At 51.5% G+C, this 17,726-nt stretch overlaps 1 protein-coding gene across 8 annotated transcripts in view; it reads left to right on the top strand.

Annotated features, from left to right (window-relative positions):
* The window catches only part of COL5A3 (collagen type V alpha 3 chain), a 36,886-nt gene that overhangs the window by 2,447 nt on the left and 16,713 nt on the right, over nucleotides 1-17,726 (top strand). For 5 of the 8 annotated variants that reach the window (XM_045863055.3, XM_064571471.1, XM_064571481.1 and 2 more), the window contains exons 2-31: nucleotides 1,723-1,884; nucleotides 1,979-2,168; nucleotides 2,244-2,400; nucleotides 3,130-3,234; nucleotides 3,556-3,708; nucleotides 5,531-5,644; nucleotides 5,751-5,897; nucleotides 6,952-6,999; nucleotides 7,073-7,114; nucleotides 7,428-7,490; nucleotides 8,045-8,119; nucleotides 8,216-8,299; nucleotides 8,482-8,538; nucleotides 8,631-8,684; nucleotides 8,876-8,929; nucleotides 9,479-9,532; nucleotides 9,614-9,667; nucleotides 9,854-9,907; nucleotides 10,256-10,300; nucleotides 10,410-10,463; nucleotides 10,647-10,691; nucleotides 10,852-10,905; nucleotides 11,239-11,283; nucleotides 12,217-12,270; nucleotides 12,365-12,409; nucleotides 12,545-12,598; nucleotides 14,339-14,383; nucleotides 14,493-14,546; nucleotides 14,688-14,795; nucleotides 15,231-15,284. In XM_045863055.3, the coding sequence (XP_045719011.2) occupies nucleotides 1,723-1,884; nucleotides 1,979-2,168; nucleotides 2,244-2,400; nucleotides 3,130-3,234; nucleotides 3,556-3,708; nucleotides 5,531-5,644; nucleotides 5,751-5,897; nucleotides 6,952-6,999; nucleotides 7,073-7,114; nucleotides 7,428-7,490; nucleotides 8,045-8,119; nucleotides 8,216-8,299; nucleotides 8,482-8,538; nucleotides 8,631-8,684; nucleotides 8,876-8,929; nucleotides 9,479-9,532; nucleotides 9,614-9,667; nucleotides 9,854-9,907; nucleotides 10,256-10,300; nucleotides 10,410-10,463; nucleotides 10,647-10,691; nucleotides 10,852-10,905; nucleotides 11,239-11,283; nucleotides 12,217-12,270; nucleotides 12,365-12,409; nucleotides 12,545-12,598; nucleotides 14,339-14,383; nucleotides 14,493-14,546; nucleotides 14,688-14,795; nucleotides 15,231-15,284 (2,324 nt within the window). The remainder of the gene's footprint in view (nucleotides 1-1,722; nucleotides 1,885-1,978; nucleotides 2,169-2,243; nucleotides 2,401-3,129; nucleotides 3,235-3,555; nucleotides 3,709-5,530; nucleotides 5,645-5,750; nucleotides 5,898-6,951; nucleotides 7,000-7,072; nucleotides 7,115-7,427; nucleotides 7,491-8,044; nucleotides 8,120-8,215; nucleotides 8,300-8,481; nucleotides 8,539-8,630; nucleotides 8,685-8,875; nucleotides 8,930-9,478; nucleotides 9,533-9,613; nucleotides 9,668-9,853; nucleotides 9,908-10,255; nucleotides 10,301-10,409; nucleotides 10,464-10,646; nucleotides 10,692-10,851; nucleotides 10,906-11,238; nucleotides 11,284-12,216; nucleotides 12,271-12,364; nucleotides 12,410-12,544; nucleotides 12,599-14,338; nucleotides 14,384-14,492; nucleotides 14,547-14,687; nucleotides 14,796-15,230; nucleotides 15,285-17,726) is intronic. The other 3 variants (XM_045863056.3, XM_054504931.2, XM_054504930.2) reach the window with 2 other exon arrangements.

Genomic DNA, 17,726 nt, shown 5'->3' on the forward strand with positions numbered 1-17,726 from the left:
AAAAGAAAGGGCAGTCAGTTTCTGAAAGGTCATTACAGAGGAGATGCAAGATTGAAGCAGGAGATGTTTGGGTTAGGTGCTGGGAAGGACTTTTTCAATGTGAATGAGCAGCTGGTTGAGAGGACACCCCCTCCCCCAGCACAAAGACAGGGATCTGGGTGAGGGGAGAGCCACACTGAATGGGGTCATGGAGCTCAGCCCTCCACTGGGCCCCAGCCTGGAGAGGGGGCAGCTGGGATGATCATTCCATGGGGGAGTGACCCTTGTGGTTGACAGAGCCTGGGAGCTCAGATCTTAGTCCCAGGGGACTGTAACCCAAATACTTCTTAATGACAGCCCAGCCAGAGAACAAGCAATTAGAGTGGGGGCTGGTGGTGGCGGCAGAATTGGGGGGCGTGGATGGAGGGAGAGAAAGAGGGAGGGGGAGAGTAATCCACACAGATATACATATGAAATACCAATAGACAGAGAGAGCTAGGAAGTAAGACAGAGAGAGACACTGATTCAGAGTTGGACGCAGAGAGGGACCTGGAAAGACCAGCACAGAAAGTGGGACAGAGAGAGAGGGCAGGGAGGGGGAGAGAAGAAAGAAAGAACAGGAGTTGAGGGCAAGAATGAGCTGAGGCTGGAATAGGGGTCTGTAAGGTTTGGAGAATGAAGGATCTGACCCAGGAGGAGCCGGATGGGGGTCCCTCATCCAAGCCCCTATCTCCCCCAGGTCTGGCCCCCTACCCTGACTCCCACTGGTGAGGTCAGCAGAACCGCCCCCAGGGTGAGGTCATAGGCAAATTTGACAGAACTGGCTCCTGCCAAGAGGCTGGGTCAGGGGGTCAGTGGGACAGTCTGCTGGGGGAAGGGGAGAGCAGGCAGGGGCTTTGGGCCCAGGGGAAGCCCCCACCCTCCCCTGCCCAAGCCATGTGGTTCCACTTAGCACTGGCCTGCTGTATGGGGTGGGGCCGGTAGGATGGCCTGGATTCGGATCTGGTTGGGCCAGACCAGTTCCTTCCTTTCCTGGCATGAGAGGGATAGGGTCACAGGGAGGAGGTCAGGAGGTTATTAGAGAGAGGTGGTCGTAAGGAGGAGGTCAGAGAGGGTGATAAAATGGGGAGATCACAGGTCAGATAGAGATGACTGGGATAGGCAGAGGGAGGAGGTCATGGGTGATGGTGATCAAGGAGGAGGTCAGAAGGAAGAAGTTAGGAGAGGTAGTGGAGAAAGGGAGCAGATCATGGGTGATGATGGTCAAGGAGGAGGAGTTCAGAGGAAGTGGTGGTCAAAGGAGGAGGTCAGAGGGAAGTGGTAGAGGAAAAACACACACACAAGGAGCCCCTCCTCTCCAAGCGGGTTTCCCCTGGCAGGGGGCTTCAGGCCGGGGAAGCAGCCCCAGGGAGTCAGTGCGGGGGAGTACAGAGAAGGGGACAGTCTGGCTCTGGGGCTCAGGCCAGGAAGCCTTGATTCATCCCAGAAGTAGGTCAGCTTTTTTTTCCTCACCAAAAAAACAAGGGGAGAAAAAAAAAAAACACAAAACAAAATATAAAATAGGAGTCAACAGGCCGATGAAGCTGGAACAGCTGTGGGGTAGTGAGGTGGGTGCAGGTCCCAGGCCTGCTCCTTCTCCCTGACCCACAAACACAGCAGGAGGCCGAATTCCCCAAATCTGACCTACTAACTTGGAGTCCTGGGTTTGTTTTAACTGCCCTGCACCCTGGCTTCTCTCTACAGCAGGCCCTGTGGATGTGCTGAAGGCCCTGGGCGTGCAAGGGGGCCAGGCTGGGGTGCTTGAGGGGCCTGGCCTCTGCCCCCAGAGGGCCCCAGAGGGTGACCGGGCATTCAGGGTTGGCAAGGCCAGCACACTTGGCATCCCCACGTGGGAGCTCTTTCCAGGTGAGTCAGTGCAGAAGGGGTAGGAGGGGGTCATTCTGGGAGCATGGGTCACTGCTAAGCCATCTAAGCTGCCCCTTTCCCTCTGCCCCTTTAGATGGGCACTTCCCTGAGAACTTTTCCATGCTGATCACTCTGCGGGGCCAGCCAGCCAACCAGTCTGTCCTTCTATCCATTTATGATGAGGGTGGTACTCGGCAGCTGGGCCTGGCTCTGGGGCCAGCTCTGGGCCTCCTAGGTGATTCCTTCAGCCCCCTCCCCCAGCAAGTCAACCTCATGGATGGCAGGTGAGTATAGGGAAAGTTGGGGTCTAGAGAGAAGTGGGTGAGAAGCACCCCCCCACTGAGACTGTCCACTTGCAGGTGGCACCGTGTGGCAGTCAGTGTGGATGGCAGGATGGTGACTCTGGTGGCTGACTGTGAGCCTCAGCCCCCCACGCTGGGCCATGGGCCTCGATTCATTAGCACAGCTGGACTCACTGTGTTGGGGACCCAGGACCTCGGGGAGGAGACTTTTGAGGTAGGGGTTCAGGGATAGGGGAAACCGAGACAGAATGGGAGGGAGTTGTGTCCACAGCCTGAATGTGGAGAAGAGATAGGAAAAGGGAGTTGTCCAGCTTCAACCTTGTGCCAGGAAGCTGAGAAGAGGGAGCAGCATGCATCACTGTGCATCTTCATGGTGTGTGAGATTGTAGAGACACAAAACGATAATGCATGATGGCACATACTTGACTTGTGGTGGGAGAATAAGCTGGTGACACAGGACTCCACTGGTTTTATGATGTGTAACCGTGTGCAGGTGGTTGTGATGTTGGGTGCTGGCAAGGCATGGCATTGTGTGGCTGGTGACAGATGTGTTTTTGGTGTGGTGACTGTGCTGTGTGTGGTTGTGATATGTGTCCCCTCTAGTGGGCCAGGGACCACATCCATCTTGTTCCACTCCTTATCCCCAAAGCCTGGAAGGGCACCTGGCACGTTTTAGGTGTCACCATGTGCCTGAGAGCAAAGGAATAAATGTGCCTCCTGATGGGACAGATGTTGTGGGGTATGGTTCGTGGTTGTGATTTGGTGTGGCCATGATAGAATCTTCCTCCTCTCAATTTTGAGGGGCATAGGGATTGCTGGGGCTGTGGTGGGGCCATCCCCTCCTTATACTTAGGGTGCTCTGGGTTGAGGGAGCCTTGGTGCTTGCGATGGGGTGTCGGAGTCAGTCTGTAGCTCCCTTCCCTGACCCCCATTCTCTCCCCAGGGAGATATTCAGGAGTTGCTGATAAGCCCAGATCCTCAGGCTGCCTTCCAGGCCTGTGAGCGATACCTTCCCGGCTGTGACAACCTGGACCCTATAACCACAGGGGTGAGTGAGGGACTTGTCCTGAGGTCACAGGCTGAGTCATCTCTGGCTCCAGGTCTCAGGAATGAGTGAATTCTGACCCTTTTCTGTGGGACAGAGTGACTCTTGCCCTCAAAAAGATCCTAGGCATGAGTGACCTTGACCTAGGTCATATAACTGAGTGATTCCTAGCCCCAGATCATATGATTGACCTTAGGTCACAGGGCTGAGTGAGCCCTGGCTTCAAAACAGGACCAATGGGCCATGTGCCAGCATGGTCCCAGATGACTGAGTAATGGGGCCTCCATTGAGGGGCTCTGGACCTAATGGGGGTCCTCTTCTCAGGTGCCCCAGGGTGAGCCAGAAACTCCTCCCCCTCGACGGAAGGGGAAGGGAAAAGGGAAGAAAAAAGGACGAGGTCGTAAGGGGAAGGGGAGGAAGAAGAAGAACAAGGAAATTTGGACCCCAAGCCCACCTCCTGGCTCCCTGGAGAACCAGGTAAGGGATCTACGACCACTCACCTCTGCTCTTTGCCTGACCTCTGGTCTCTGATTCCCACTGATTGCTGGCGCCTCATCCAAGCTCTCTGCCTTTGGTCTCCAATCCCTGACCTTTGACTTTTCTCAGCTGACTGATAACTATGTGTGTGTGTGGGGGTGGGGGGGTGGGGAGCGGCTGGCACTGTCTTATGAGTTTTCCCATCTCTGCCCCCCAACATCCCGTTTTAGGGGCTGGAGGAAGGGGGCACACCCAGATGAGTACCTTATTATCAGAGGGTTCTTGATGAGGGCTACTAAGGACAGCCATTAGCTGGGGTGAATAATGGTTTCATTAGTTAGAGTGTCAGTTTGAGGTTGACTCGTTGGGGTCATTGGTGAGGGTTATTCATTGGGGGAGTCTAATTTGGGGGCATTCTTTGGCTTCCCTGAAAGAGATTGCTGGTTGGGGGGTCACTATAAGGAGATATTGATTGAGGTCCATGTTTGGGAGGTTCCTAGGTGGAGATCATTGTTGGAAGTCATGATAGAGACCACTGTTGGTGTTACTGGTATCACTGGTTTAGGGTTAATGGTGAGAGGTCATTGCTGGGGATCATCAGTTGGGAAGGTAGGTCATCAGTGGGGGACCACTGATTAAAAGGCATTAGTGGGGTCACCAACTGGAATCACCAGTTGAAGGAATGACTTTCAAGGGGTCATGGATGAGATAATTGGTTTGGGAATCCCTGATAGGTTATTAGTTGGAAAGTCATTGATGGGTCATTGGTTAGTGAAATTACTGTTTGGGAGTCATTGGTTGGGGAGCAATAGTTGGGCTCACTCATGGGTGTTCATTGTTAGAGGATCACTGGTTAGGGGAATAATTGATTAAGGGGTCACTGGTGGGGCTTATTAGTTGAGGGGCCACTAGCTAGTGCTTATTGTGGAGGAGGTCACTGATTGGAGTCATTAGTTGGGGAGGTCACTGGATGGGAGAATAACTGGTTGGAGCCATTGCCTGGGGGACCACTGATGGGTCACTGGTTATGGGGATAACTGCTGTGAGGCCAATGATGTGAGTTATTAGTGGAGGAGTCATTGGTTAAGTCCCTTAGTAGGGATCATTAGTCAGGGGTTATTGATGGGGGTCATTAATTGGAGTTACTGGAGTTAATGGGTCGTAGGAATAACTGGAGGCCATTAATAGGGGATCATTAGCTGGTGGGTCACTGGGTAGGCATCCTTGGTGTGGGCCATTGGCTGAGGTCCCTGGTTGGGGGAGAGTCATTGGTTGCACTACATCTGTTCTCAGCATCAGTGGAGATAAAGAAAAGATCACTCAGACCCAGAAAAAGAACCCTTCTCCAACCCCTTCCTCAGCCCCAGCCTCTCACCTGGGCCTCTACCACCGTCTTTGTGCCCTTGACCAAATTCCTCTGCAGCTCTCCAAGCCTCTCTGTGGCCTGGCTGGCTGACCACTGAGCTCTGCCTTGGGAGAGGACACATAGGATTGGCTTCCAGGAGTCTGGCCCTGAGTACTGGACCTTGACTCTGATCACTGGGCTCTGGAGCCAGTCCCACTCTGCCTTCCAGGTCTCCCAGACCTGGCCCAGCTTTGCTCTTCCTCCACATAGGAGGCCTCCCCCTGCTGGCTGTTCTGATCTAGTCAGCACACATTTGCCTCCACTGGCTAGCCCCCTACCTAACTCCCTTCTGGTGTTTTTTGGGAATCCTCCTTTGTTACCCTTCCCAGACTAGGCACTCCTGGGGGGCAGAGCCTATCTCCTCTTTTTGTCTTTATTGGACTGACCCCAGACCTGATACTCCTGTCCCTGTTGCAGACCTCCACCGACATCCCCAAAACAGAGACACCAGCTTCAACTCTGTCTCCGACTTCCACACCTTTGGTCATTACCACCACTGTGACCACCGGCCACAATGTCACCATGCTAGAGGTCAGTGGGAAGTGGATGGGGCTGGAAAGGAAAGTCCTGGGGCAGTGGTGGTGGCAGACAATGAGGAGGCCCAGGGGCAAACTTTGGTCTGTCCCAATGTCCTCAGGGGGGCCTGGACCCTGACAATGGAACCGAACTAAGGACCCTGGAGACTAAGTTAGCCAAAGAGGACAAAGAAGAAGGTGGCCCCACCATGGGCCCTGACTTCCGGGCAGCAGAACTGCCATCGCAGACTCAGTTCCAGATCTTTCCTGTGAGTCTGAGGATTTGGGTTGTGGGGGGATGGGGGTGGCAGGGACTCCTGCCTGGAGCCGCATACCACATTTTCTCTTTTGCCTTCTTTTTATCTTGCCTAGAATGCCTTCCCACCACCCCACTTTAGTCAACAAATATTAGCATGATTCTAATGTGACAGGAACTGTGCTAATGGATGGCTCTGTGGGTAGGATGGTGTGTTTGGCTTTTAGTCCAAGCATGATGAGAAGCCACTTGGAATGGAGCATGATCTGATTTGGAACTTTAAAAGCTCCTTCTGGCTGCTGAACAGCATATGGACTGTAGGGGGAGACAGAGAGGCAGCAGGGAAACCAGTAGTCCGTGTGACAACAGCCTGGTGACCGAGATGAGGGTTGTGGCAGTGGGGATAGAGAGAAGTGGACAGATTTGGACCATGCTCCATTTTGGTCTTGCTACTGGAGATGGAGAAAGATGCAAGGATGGCTTGGTAGATGCATGGTGACACCTTTGAGTAAAATGGGGAAGCCTAAAGGAAGAGCAGGTGGGAGGTCTCAAGGATCTCATTTTGGATGTGCTAAATTGGCAACCCCTGCTTGGCATCCAAATGGAGATGTCAAGTGGGTGATTGGTTAGAAGATTTTGGAGTTCTAGGGACATGGTCTAAGCTGGAGATAAAGACTTGGAAATCAACAGCAGAGTGATGCTGCCTTTAGCCAAGGGGTTGGATAAGATTGCTTAGGAAAATAGTGCAGACAGGGAAGGAGCCCAGGTTCTAGCCTTGGTGTTGGACAGGAGAGGAGGGGAATAATCATAGCCAACTTACCCTGAGTGCTTGTTATGTACTAACCATTGTTTTAATTTATTCTTCTTCCCATGGGGTATATACAATTATCATTCACCTACTGATTCTGCAGGTGAGGCCATAGGAGTTGAATAAATTGCTCCCCATCACTGAACTAGTGAGAGGCAGCTCCAGGATTAGGACCCTACAGCATGCTCCAAAGTCCACACTCTCCTCCTTGACCGTGGCCAGGACTCACATCTCTTTTCTCTTCATTCCCCTGCCCCAGGGTGCTGGAGAGAAGGGAGCAAAAGGAGAACCAGCAGTAATTGAACAGGTGAGGGATTTGGGACTAGGAGGAGGTGGAGGGGTCTGGGCTAGGATGGGGGTCACACTCATTTCTCCCTCAGGGACAGCAGTTTGAGGGACCTCCAGGAGCCCCAGGACTTCGAGTGAGTCATGGCTGCATCCCCCCCTTTCTCTTCTAGTTGGGGTGTTTGAGTTCCTGTGGTGGGGGTTGGGGAATAATGTTGCTGTATCATTAAAAGATTATTGCATGTTTGAAGCTTATAGGATGAGTCAAAATAGGGGTCGGGATGTAAAGTGGGGGGGGAGTTGATGTGGGTCAGTATAGTATTGAGGGGCCAGGGATGGCTCAGTGTTGGGTAAGGAGGTGTGCATGGGGTCAGGGTCAGTGGTGGGTTAGAAGTTGGCTTGGCTCAAGCTTTGCACTTCTTATGATTTTTGTTCCTCTGTCCCCAATAGGGGGTGGTTGGCCCCTCAGGTCCTCCTGGCCCCCCAGGATTCCCTGGAGACCCTGGTCTACCGGTAAGAAATTCCTTCTGGGTTATATCCTGGGGGAGTGAGGTTTCAGGCTGTGAAGCTGAAATTGGGAACTTGTATGTCTGAACATGGACCTGAGAGGCAGGCACTGAGGGCATCATGCTGAAGCTGGCATTGACCTCACTTGCTCATCTCTCTCCCCATCTGTGAATTGTTACCCCTCTTCTTTCTCTGGGGGCCTTCCCCTGCTTTTCTCTTCCATTTGTCTCTATCCCTGAGTGTCTTTCATCTCTGTCTTTTTCCCTATGTCTCTGTCTCTCCCCTGCCTCCATCCCTCTGTCTCCCCATCTTTCTCTCCTCTCCCTGTCTTTGTCTTTCTCTGCCCCTTTCTCTCCATCTCACTACCTCTGTCTTCTCTGTCTCTCCATCCCTGCCACTTTTTATGACTCTCCCTCCCTGTCTTTCTCTTGCCTACTCTCTTTCTTGCTCTCCCTGCCTCCATCTTTCTCTGTCTCTCTCCCCTCTCCCCCTCCACCTCTCTCATCTCTCTGTCTGTCCATCTCTCTGCCTCCATCCACCTCTGTCTCTCCCTCTCTCAGGGTCCTGCTGGCCTCCCAGGAATCCCTGGCATCGATGGGATCCGGGGTCTACCAGGCACTGTGATCATGATGCCGGTAAGAGGGAGATAGGGTGGCACATCCTTGGGGGTTTAGTCCTGACCCAGGAGGGGGCCTCTCCTTGGGCTCCCCTCATGACTAGCTGCCCCCTAGTTCCAGTTTGTAAGCAGCTCCCTCAAAGGACCCCCAGTCTCCTTCCAGCAAGCCCAGGCTCAGGCAGTACTGCAACAGGCTCAGGTGAGTAGAGGGTAATCAGGGACCAACAGGGGGTAATGGGAGGACATTGAGAGAGTGACAGAGGTGGGGGATAATGAAGGCTAGTCAGGAGGCAGGTGGATATTTGTCTCCTGAAGATGCCTTTTGGGAGGGTGTTGGGGTTTTTGCGAGACCTGAAGTTCTGTTCCCCTCCATCTTTCCAGCTGTCTATGAAAGGTCCCCCTGGCCCAGTAGGGCTCACTGGGCGCCCAGGCCCTGTGGTGAGTAAGGAGTCTGGATGGAGGAGGGGGGATACCTCAGTGGAGGGGGGAACCTCCCTCTAACTCCATTACCTCATCTCTCTTCCTCCAAGGGTCTCCCTGGGTATCCGGGTCAGAAAGGAGAGATGGGAGAAATGGGGCCACAGGTGAGATTGGTGGGGATGGGGACAGGATTGGTTGGGGAGGGTCTTCTCCCAGAGCCACAGGATAAAGTGCTATTTGAGGACAATGATGAAGGGGCTAAGGATACCTTTGCAATTACTGCCCTTCCTAGATGATGATTTAAAATAAGTCGTTCCTCCTTCTTATTCTCCTTTTTTTTTTTTTTCTCTTCTAGGGTCCCCGAGGCCTTCAGGGACCTCTTGGGCCCCCTGGCCGGGAGGGAAAGATGGTGAGTAACTTGTAGGTCTTTAGGTCATCCCTCATCCATCCCTCAACACCCAACATGAGCCTTGGCTCCATGCCCCCAGGATCTGCTGGTGTCATTGGTGGGATAAGGGCACTGAGGACAGAGAATGGCAGCTCTACTGAGTGTGTCACAAAGGTATCTGGCCAGGTCACAGAGTCAAGGAGGACTTTCTGGACGGAATGATGCTTGAACTGAGATCTGAGGTATAACCAGGTAAACAGGAGAGGAAGGGTATTCTAAGTAGAGGGAACAGCACGTGCAGAAGAAAAGACTGGTGCACTGAGGGAGATGATGAACAAGATAATTCCAGACAGTTTTAAATGCAACGAGGAACACAGAGCTAGACATTTAATGGAGATTTTAGTTTTTATGATGGTGGTGACATGGACTAGAACAAAGGGCCTAGAGATAAAGAATAATGGACAGCTTTGAGATGTATTTGGGAGGTTAAACTGGTACGCAGAGAATCCCCCAGGATTCTACATGAGGAAAGTACTCAACAAATAGTAAATGCTGTCACCTCCCTGATAGGGCCGCTCTGGAGCAGATGGGGCTCGGGGCCTCCCAGGAGACACAGGACCTAAGGTGGGTGATAAGGTCAGGATTGGGACTTGGAGGGACCATCAGGTCAAGGACTCGGGGCTCAGGTGGTGTCTCTTTGTGCAGGGTGATCGGGGTTTTGATGGCTTGCCAGGGCTACCTGGAGAGAAAGGGCAAAGGGTGAGTGTATGAGGCCCCTCCCCCATAGCAAGCTTCCTGATATTCATGGCACCCTCTCCACCCCCAGTACTGGAGCCTCCATCCCTGTGTGTGAGCTCTGATCCCTTGTGCCTCATTTCCTTTCCTGTGGGGCTGGTCTCTATCCCCACATTTCCACTCTGAACTCCCCTCTATTCCCAACTCCAGGGTGACTTTGGCCATGTGGGGCAACCTGGTCCCCCAGGAGAGGATGGTAAGAAGGTAAGTTTGGAAGAGAGAGAATGGTTTAGAAGTTAGAAAGCCAGAATGAGAGAGCAATAGAGTATTCAGGGGACAGGATGAGAGGCGAGGGTCAGGAGCCTCGGTGGGCCTCCAAAAGATAGATTGAGAGCTGGGGGCTAGTACCAGAGTTAGTAGGTGAGACTCAGGATTGCAGGCCCAGGATTGGGGTCAGGGGCCTGGACTGAATCACATGTGCTCAGTCTGTTGGTTACTGCCTCAAGCTCTGACTCTTGGATCCTCTGGAAGAGTCTGCCCAGATGAGGGAAGGTGGTTTTCTGAGTGTTTTTCCTCCTCCCCCGTCACCAAGTGATGAACGCTTTCCCACAGGGAGCCGAAGGACCTCCGGGGCCCACTGGCCAGGCTGGGGAGCCAGTGAGTATTAGGGGCCTCTGGATCCTTTGCTCCTGGCACAGGGGAGGGAGTCATGATTCATGGGGCCTCAGAGCAGCGATGCTGGAATAATGCTCCTACCTCCTTGCAGGGCCCCCGAGGACTGATCGGCCCTAGAGGCTCCCCTGGTCCCCTGGGACGGCCGGTGAGAATGTCACTTTCTGTCCACATCCCTGCTTGTCCTTTTCCCACTTCTGTCCCCTCTGCATGTCCATTTCTGTTACCTGGTTTCTCTGCCCACTCATCTTTCCACCTGTGCCTCTCAGTGTCTCAGACTCAGGCTCCTGTGTGGTATCTGCCCGGGTCTCACACCCTCTCCTCCCCCCAGGGTGTAGTTGGAATTGATGGTGCTCCAGGAGCCAAAGGAAATGTGGTACGTGTTCTGCCTTCTGTCCCCTAATGCTTTCTGATGTCCTGATTCCGTGATCATCCATCCATATCCCTGTCCACTCCCATGACTCCTATTTCAACTTCACTGACACTTCAACACCATGATCCCTTTCAGCTTCACAGCACCCCCACTTTCTCCCCAGGGTCCTCCAGGAGAACCAGGCCCTCCAGGACAGCAGGGAAATCCCGGGTCCCAGGTTTGAGCTATCATTTTCAATAATTGGGGGGCGATAGTAGTCAGCCAAGGTCATAGACAACTCCCAGCCTTTCCACTTCCCAACTCACTACCCATTTCTCATGCCTTTCTTCACCCCCTTTTTTAAAGAGAGAGAGAGCAAGCAGAGAAGGGGCAGAGGAAGAGAGAGAGAGAAAAAAAAATCTCAAGTAGGCTCCATGCTCAGTGTGGAGCCTGATGCGGGACTCAATCCCACAACCCTGAGAGCATGACCTGAGCTGAAATCAAGAGTCGGTTGCCTAGCCAACTGAGCCAGCCAGGCGCCCCACCTTTACCTTCTTTTTTATGTTTTCAGGGACTCCATGGCCCTCAGGGACCCATTGGCACTCCTGGGGAGAAGGTAAGTGACAGCCCCACCTACCACCACCCTCTCCCGTCTTCTTCCTTCAGCTCTATCTGCAGGAAAAGCTTCCCACCAGGACCCTTTTATTAGCCCTGGGTAATGATAAATTGCAACATTCCTTAAACAAGCCCAGAGTTTAAAAAAATATCATTGTTAGGGAAGGGTTGGTTGGGAGAAACACAAATCCACCAAAGCTAGATCACATATTATCTGGATTTAGGGGAACCCACAGATGCCAGTCATTGCAAATATTAGCAAGACCCATGGGCCAGGAAAGCCCTTTCTCTGGGGCCCTATGGTGTCATCTTTATTCCTGTGCACATCTGTTCTATCTCCCCCAGCAAACAGGCTTCTTGCTGCACGTATCTTAGTCTTCACCCCCAAGTTCCATTTCTACATGGTTTTGTGCTACTTTAATTACAATTTCAGCCCCTAGCTCCTCTTGACCTTATAGTTTCTTTACCCAAATCCATCTGATTATAGTTTCTATGAAGTGAGGTGTCGCTTACCTCAAAATTTCAGAAGAAAATCTGATTGGCTTAGTTGGTCCAAGGTGCCCACTTCTGGACCTATCCACTATTTGTAGAACATAGGGGGTCACCTCATGCCTGCCTGGGCCCACCTCTCATCAGATGAAGACAGAGGCACTTCTGAAGAAAAGGATGTGGCTGGGGAGTTCCCCCCAACACTGTTTTTACCTCCCTTGTCTCAACTCTCCCAGAGATGGAGGATTTCTGGGGCTCAGAGAGGGAAGGAGGCTTGCCCAGGATCACACAGCAAGTCTGGGCAAAGCTAGGGAGAGATTTCCTAGCCTGTGGGATATGCTTGTTCTGTGACCTTGAGTAGCTGCAGGTCTGAGTAAGGCTGTTCCTGGTGGGATGCCAGACTCCGAGACCCATCCGTCTCCCCCTACTGTTCATCTTCTTTCAGGGTCCCCCTGGAAACCCAGGAATTCCAGGCATTCCAGGATCTGATGGCCCTCTGGTGAGAACTGGGTTCGGGCAAAAGGAGGAAGGTGAAGGGGGAGGTTTGGGAATTTGGATGGCAAATCTTGGTCTCTGACAACTCCTTTCCCCAGGGTCACCCAGGCCATGAGGGCCCCACGGGAGAGAAAGGGGCCCAGGTGAGTGCCCTCAGGAGAGACTGGGTTGGGGATGAGGGTTGATAGGCAGGGCTCATGAGGAGAGAGTTGAGGGCACTGGGAACACAGTGCGGGTAGGGGTAGAACAGGATGGCACTGATCTTATCTCCATCTCAGGGTCCACAAGGGTCAGCAGGACCCCCGGGCTATCCTGGACCTCGGGGTGTGAAGGTACGTGATACTTGGGGCCTGCAAGTAGGGATGAGTCATTGACATTGGCTCCGGGGAACCAGGTTCATAAGAAATGTGTGCATGTGTGGTGAGAGGTATCAGTCAGCTAGGAGAGGTGTGGTGGGAGTGGGGTTTCAATCTGAGTGACCATACGTAGAAGTGTGTGCGTTACTTGGAGCTGAACAGCCAAAGGGAAGTAGTGTAGTTGTTGCCTTGTAGTTGAGAATAGTTAGGTCCATCAGAGGCTGGACCCATTTCACTATAAACACGGTCCAGGTCAGCACACCGTAGTGAAGCACAGTTGGGTTTTTTTTGTTTTTTTGTTTTTTGTTTTTAAAGATTTTATTTATTTATTTGACAGAGAGAGACACAGCGAGAGAGGGAACACAAGCAGGGGGAGTGGGAGAGAGAGAGAAGCAGGCTTCCCGCAGAGCAGGGAGCCCGATGCGGGGCTCGATCCCAGGACCCTGGGATCATGACCTGAGCCGAAGGCAGACGCTTAATGACTGAGCCACCCAGGTGCCCCAGACAGTTGGGTTTTAACTCAAGCCCAGAGCCATGTGATCCTCAAGCACAAAAATGCTGGGATCAGCCAAGAGCTATACTGTTGACCAAGGGCAGAGGCATTGGAATTCACATCTAATATGAGTCCAGTTACAGTGTAGCCAAGAATGGTACCTGTGGTCTAAGAACAGAGTTTGGTGGTAGCCAAGAAGCAACTCACCACATTTTTGCATTGTAGGCAAGCTCAGTTATACTATAACCAAGGAGGGGGCTATATAGTCCCCGTAGTCAGCCACAGAGTCCTATGGGTGGCCAAACTCAGAGTTACATTGTAACCAGGCACAGTTATATATAGTTGAAGCCTATGTTGTAACTGAGTCTAATTACACTGTAGCCCGGGTCAGAGAATCATGGTAGCCTAAGCTTTGTTACATTGTGGTCAAGTGAATACCCTTGTGGTTGGAGATAGTCATGCTATTGTCAAAACAGTTATATTGTATTTAAGTACAACTTCATTATAGTCATTGAGCTCAGTTACATTGTGTCTCTCTGTGGCTGGGGACAGTCATGCTATTCTCAAAACATGGTTATGTTGTATCCAAGTGCAATTTCATTATAGTCTCTGAGCTCGGTTACATATGTCTCTCTGTGGCTGGAGACAATCATGCTATTGTCAAAACACAGTTATGTTGTATCCAAGTGCAATTTCATTACAGTCTCTGAGCTCAGTCACATTGTAGCCAAGTGCAGTTTTCATTGCAACCCAAGGCCAGGGTTTGGGCACCTGGGCTTGAACTGAGCAGCCTTGCTGTAGCTAAGTACAGACTCGCCTTGTTGCCAGGCACAGAGTCACATTGTAGCCAGCACAATGGAGAACATTCCTTTGCCTTTAGAATGAGACTGGGGCCTGGAATGTTCATCCTCTTTCTCCTGCCAGAAGGAACTGTGGACACAGTGTCCCCGGGAGATTGGAATCAATTACTCGGAAATTTGGCCTTCCCTGCACACCCCCACACAGATGACCCTGGGAGGTTGCCAGTGGGAAGAGGGGTGGAGAGGCAGCCTCTTGCACACCACACTAGCAGCGTTGGAGAAAGGTCATTTCCTCTAAGGCTGCCCCCTTCCACTCCTGTCCAGTATCCTTTTGGGACTCTCCTGACTATTTTGGGGCAGGGGACTGAGTTGGAGGGCCCTTTGTAAGCAGGGAAGGGACTTGAGATCTTTTTTATTTTTCAGGGTACCTCTGGCAACCGGGGTCTCCAGGGGGAGAAAGGAGAGAAGGTGAGAAGAGAGGGGGGTCCTGGTTGCGGGGGAGCCCTAATAATGGGACTCTGGTTGTATCCCTTCCCTGAAACCCTGACCTCTGACCTCTACACTCTCTCCCACCTAGGGAGAGGATGGCTTCCCGGGCTTCAAGGGTGATGGGGGGCTCAAAGGAGATCGGGTAAGATGACTTCCAGATGAGGGATCTAGTGGTTCTGGGGCACTTGGGGAAGACAGTGAAGGGGGGAGGGTGCTGGGCCTCAGATAGGGGGCTGGAGGGAGCAGGAGTGACTCAGGGTCTGATACCTCCTTTCTATTCCAGGGGCTCCCCGGCCCCCCCGGCCCCCGGGGAGAGGATGGTCCGGAAGGGCTGAAGGGGCAGGAGGGGCTGGCTGGCGAGGAGGGTCCCCCAGGCTCAGCTGGGGAGAAGGTGAATGGACCTTGGTCACCCTCTCCAGTCTACTCTATGGCTTCCCATCCTGCAGCCAAGATGTTCCCTGGCCCTTTGCCTTCTGCCCTTGGCTCTTTTATCTCCAACCTCAGGAGGCTGCTACCACACTTACCATCTCTAATTCCTTAACTCAGCAATACAGAGCAATTTCATGCACAGTATCTGATTTTTATCCCCAAAACCACTACAGGCAACAGGAATTTTTATCCCCATTTTGCAGATAAGGAAGCTGAGATAGAACAGAATAGAATAGAATGAGTTGCCCAAAGATATGCCCCTAGCAGGCAGGAGCCAAGACTTGAACTCCCTGAATCTCACCCTATTGCCCCTGTCACCATGCTCCAGCCATCCTGCCCTTTCTTTTCTGAACTTCAGGTTGCAATTTCTGACATTTGTCCCATAATTTCTCTGTAGGGTAAGCTTGGGGTGCCAGGTCTCCCGGGTTACCCAGGACGTCCAGGCCCTAAGGTAAGAAGCTAAGGGGTAGGGGGTGGGCAAGGATAGCATTCAGAGATTGATTAACATCTGGAGGGCCAGGATGTGGTCTAGGGGAGTGAGCTGTCCACCCCCTGGGTCACTAAGAGACAGCATAAGCTGTGAGCTTTGGTATCAGACTTGGGTTCAAATACCCACTCCTTACCTGCTAAGTGACCTTGGACAAGTCTCTTGAGTCCACTTGCTTCATTGTAAAATGGAGATACCAGTAGTCTTTGTCTCATCCACTTGATTATAATAGCATTGATAATTTTGATAATAAAACTATACGATCCTTCTTATTTGGTGTGATTAGGGTTGGTTGAAACAAAGCCAGTAAGGAGGAGAATCACACACACACACACAAAAAAATCCATGTCTTACATATATTGAATTATAACTTACAATAAAATGTACTTATATAAAAATGTACATTTGTTTGCCAATTTTTTGATGGATGAGGCTGCTGATTAGACATGTCTTTCTGCCTAAACCACACCCACATTACATCACTGACGATTTATAGTTTGGGTTTATATAAAGTGGAACAGAAACTTAGACACTTGGGAAGAAGTCCAAGTGCAGAATCCTTCCAGAGTTCCACACTTTTGTCATCTCCATCTGGCAGTTATCTTGTGCATATGCCTCATTTGACGTGACTTTTTTTAGTGACTTCCCTTTTTATTGAGTCTTTTCCATTTAACTTAGATTTGGTAGACATCTTTCTTTTCCTTTCTGCATTCCATCAGTTGTTGTAAACTTTCATTAAGTCACATGACTCCAATAGCAAGCACAACTGACATAAACAGACTCGGGAATAAACTCAAGGCACCATACCTAAGAATAGAACTCAACCGATTGGAGCAGGAGTTCATGGGATTTAGAGCAAAGCCTCTTGGACAAGACCAGTCTGTGTGTTTTGGGCAGTGAGTAATACATGACAGAAGGCATGGTGTGTTGGTTAAGTTGAGGTTGGTGTCTTAGCTGTTATAAAAAAATACTTTAGACAGGGTGGCCTAGACAACAGAAATTTATTTCTCACTGTTTTTGATGCTGGAAGTCTGAGATCAGAGTGCTAGCATGGTTGGATTCTGGTAAGGACTCTCTGGTTTGCAGACAGCTGTGTCCTCTCTGTATCCTCACGTGGGGGGCTGGGGGGAGAGGGGGACAGAGAGAGAGAGAGAGAGAGGGAGAGAGAGACAGGGACAGGGAGGGAAGGAGAGAGAGATCTAGTCTCCTTTTCTTATAAAGACACTGATCCCCTTTGTGAGGGCTCCAACATTATGACCTACTTACCTCCCAAAGGTTCCACCTCCAAATACCATTCTTTTTTTTTTTTTAAGATTTTAAAATTTTTATTTATTTGACAGAGAGAGAGAGAGAGCACAAGCAGGGGGAGCGGCAGGCAGAAGGAGAGGGAGAAGTGGACTCCCCGCTCAGCAAGGCGCCCGATGTGGGGCTCGATCCCAGGACCCTGGGATCATGACCTGAGCCGAAGGCAGTTGCTTAACCAACTGAACCACCCAGCCACCCCTCCAAATACCATTCTTCAACACAGGGCTTCAGCACATGAACTTGAGGGGACACAAACATTCGGTCCATAGCAGTCAGTAATAATCAGCCCGAATAATGACAGCTAACATGTCATAAGCTCTTACTATGTGTCACACACCATGTAAAATACTTTCTATACCTTATCCTATTTGATCCTCCCCAAAACCTTGTGAGGGAGGTATTGTTGGTATTCCCAGGCTACAAATAAGGAGACTGATGCTCAGAGAGGGTAAGCCATTTGACCAGGGCCACACAGCTAGTCTAGTGGTAGGTCTGGGATTCAAAACGTGGTGAGGGCTGGGAGGGGCTAGAAGAGCCTGTGATGTCCTCCCCTGGTTGGAGGGAGGATGCCTCCGAGATGGGCAGGACAGCATGGACTGGAGTCAGTTAACAAATATCAAGTAAGCTCCGACTTTGTACCAGGTTGAGGAGACTAAGACCAGAGTAACATGTCCTAGCAGAGAAAACATACAATGAATAAGTAAGCAAAGGAACAAGGTCATTTCAGTATAAATATATTGGGAAAACAAAATAGGACAATGTGATAGAGGGAGGGTGACTTGGAGGATGTGGTGGTCAGGATGGTGGCAGAAGACTTCTCTAAGGAGTTGACATCTAAGTGAGATCCAAAGGATGAGGGATAGCTGCCTCTGTGGGGGCCTGAGAGAAGAGAAGTTTAGGCAAAGGAAGCAGCCAGTGCAAAGGCCCTGAGGCAGGAGTGAACCAGTGTGCCTGAGTAGCATGGAGGGGCCAGTGTGGCTGGAGTGGAGTGAGCAAGGGTGGGAGAAGAGGAGGGCAGAGGGCTACCTTGGAGGAGGATGGGGCTGGAGGGACCAAAGAAGCTTCTGGAAAGGATGGAGTGGCTGAAGCGTGAGGGGTCAG

This window comes from Mirounga angustirostris, unplaced genomic scaffold (assembly GCF_029215605.1).
Source record: "Mirounga angustirostris isolate CCGP_5_RB_7025 unplaced genomic scaffold, mMirAng1.0.hap1 SCAF_1, whole genome shotgun sequence".
Taxonomy (NCBI): domain Eukaryota; kingdom Metazoa; phylum Chordata; class Mammalia; order Carnivora; family Phocidae; genus Mirounga; species Mirounga angustirostris.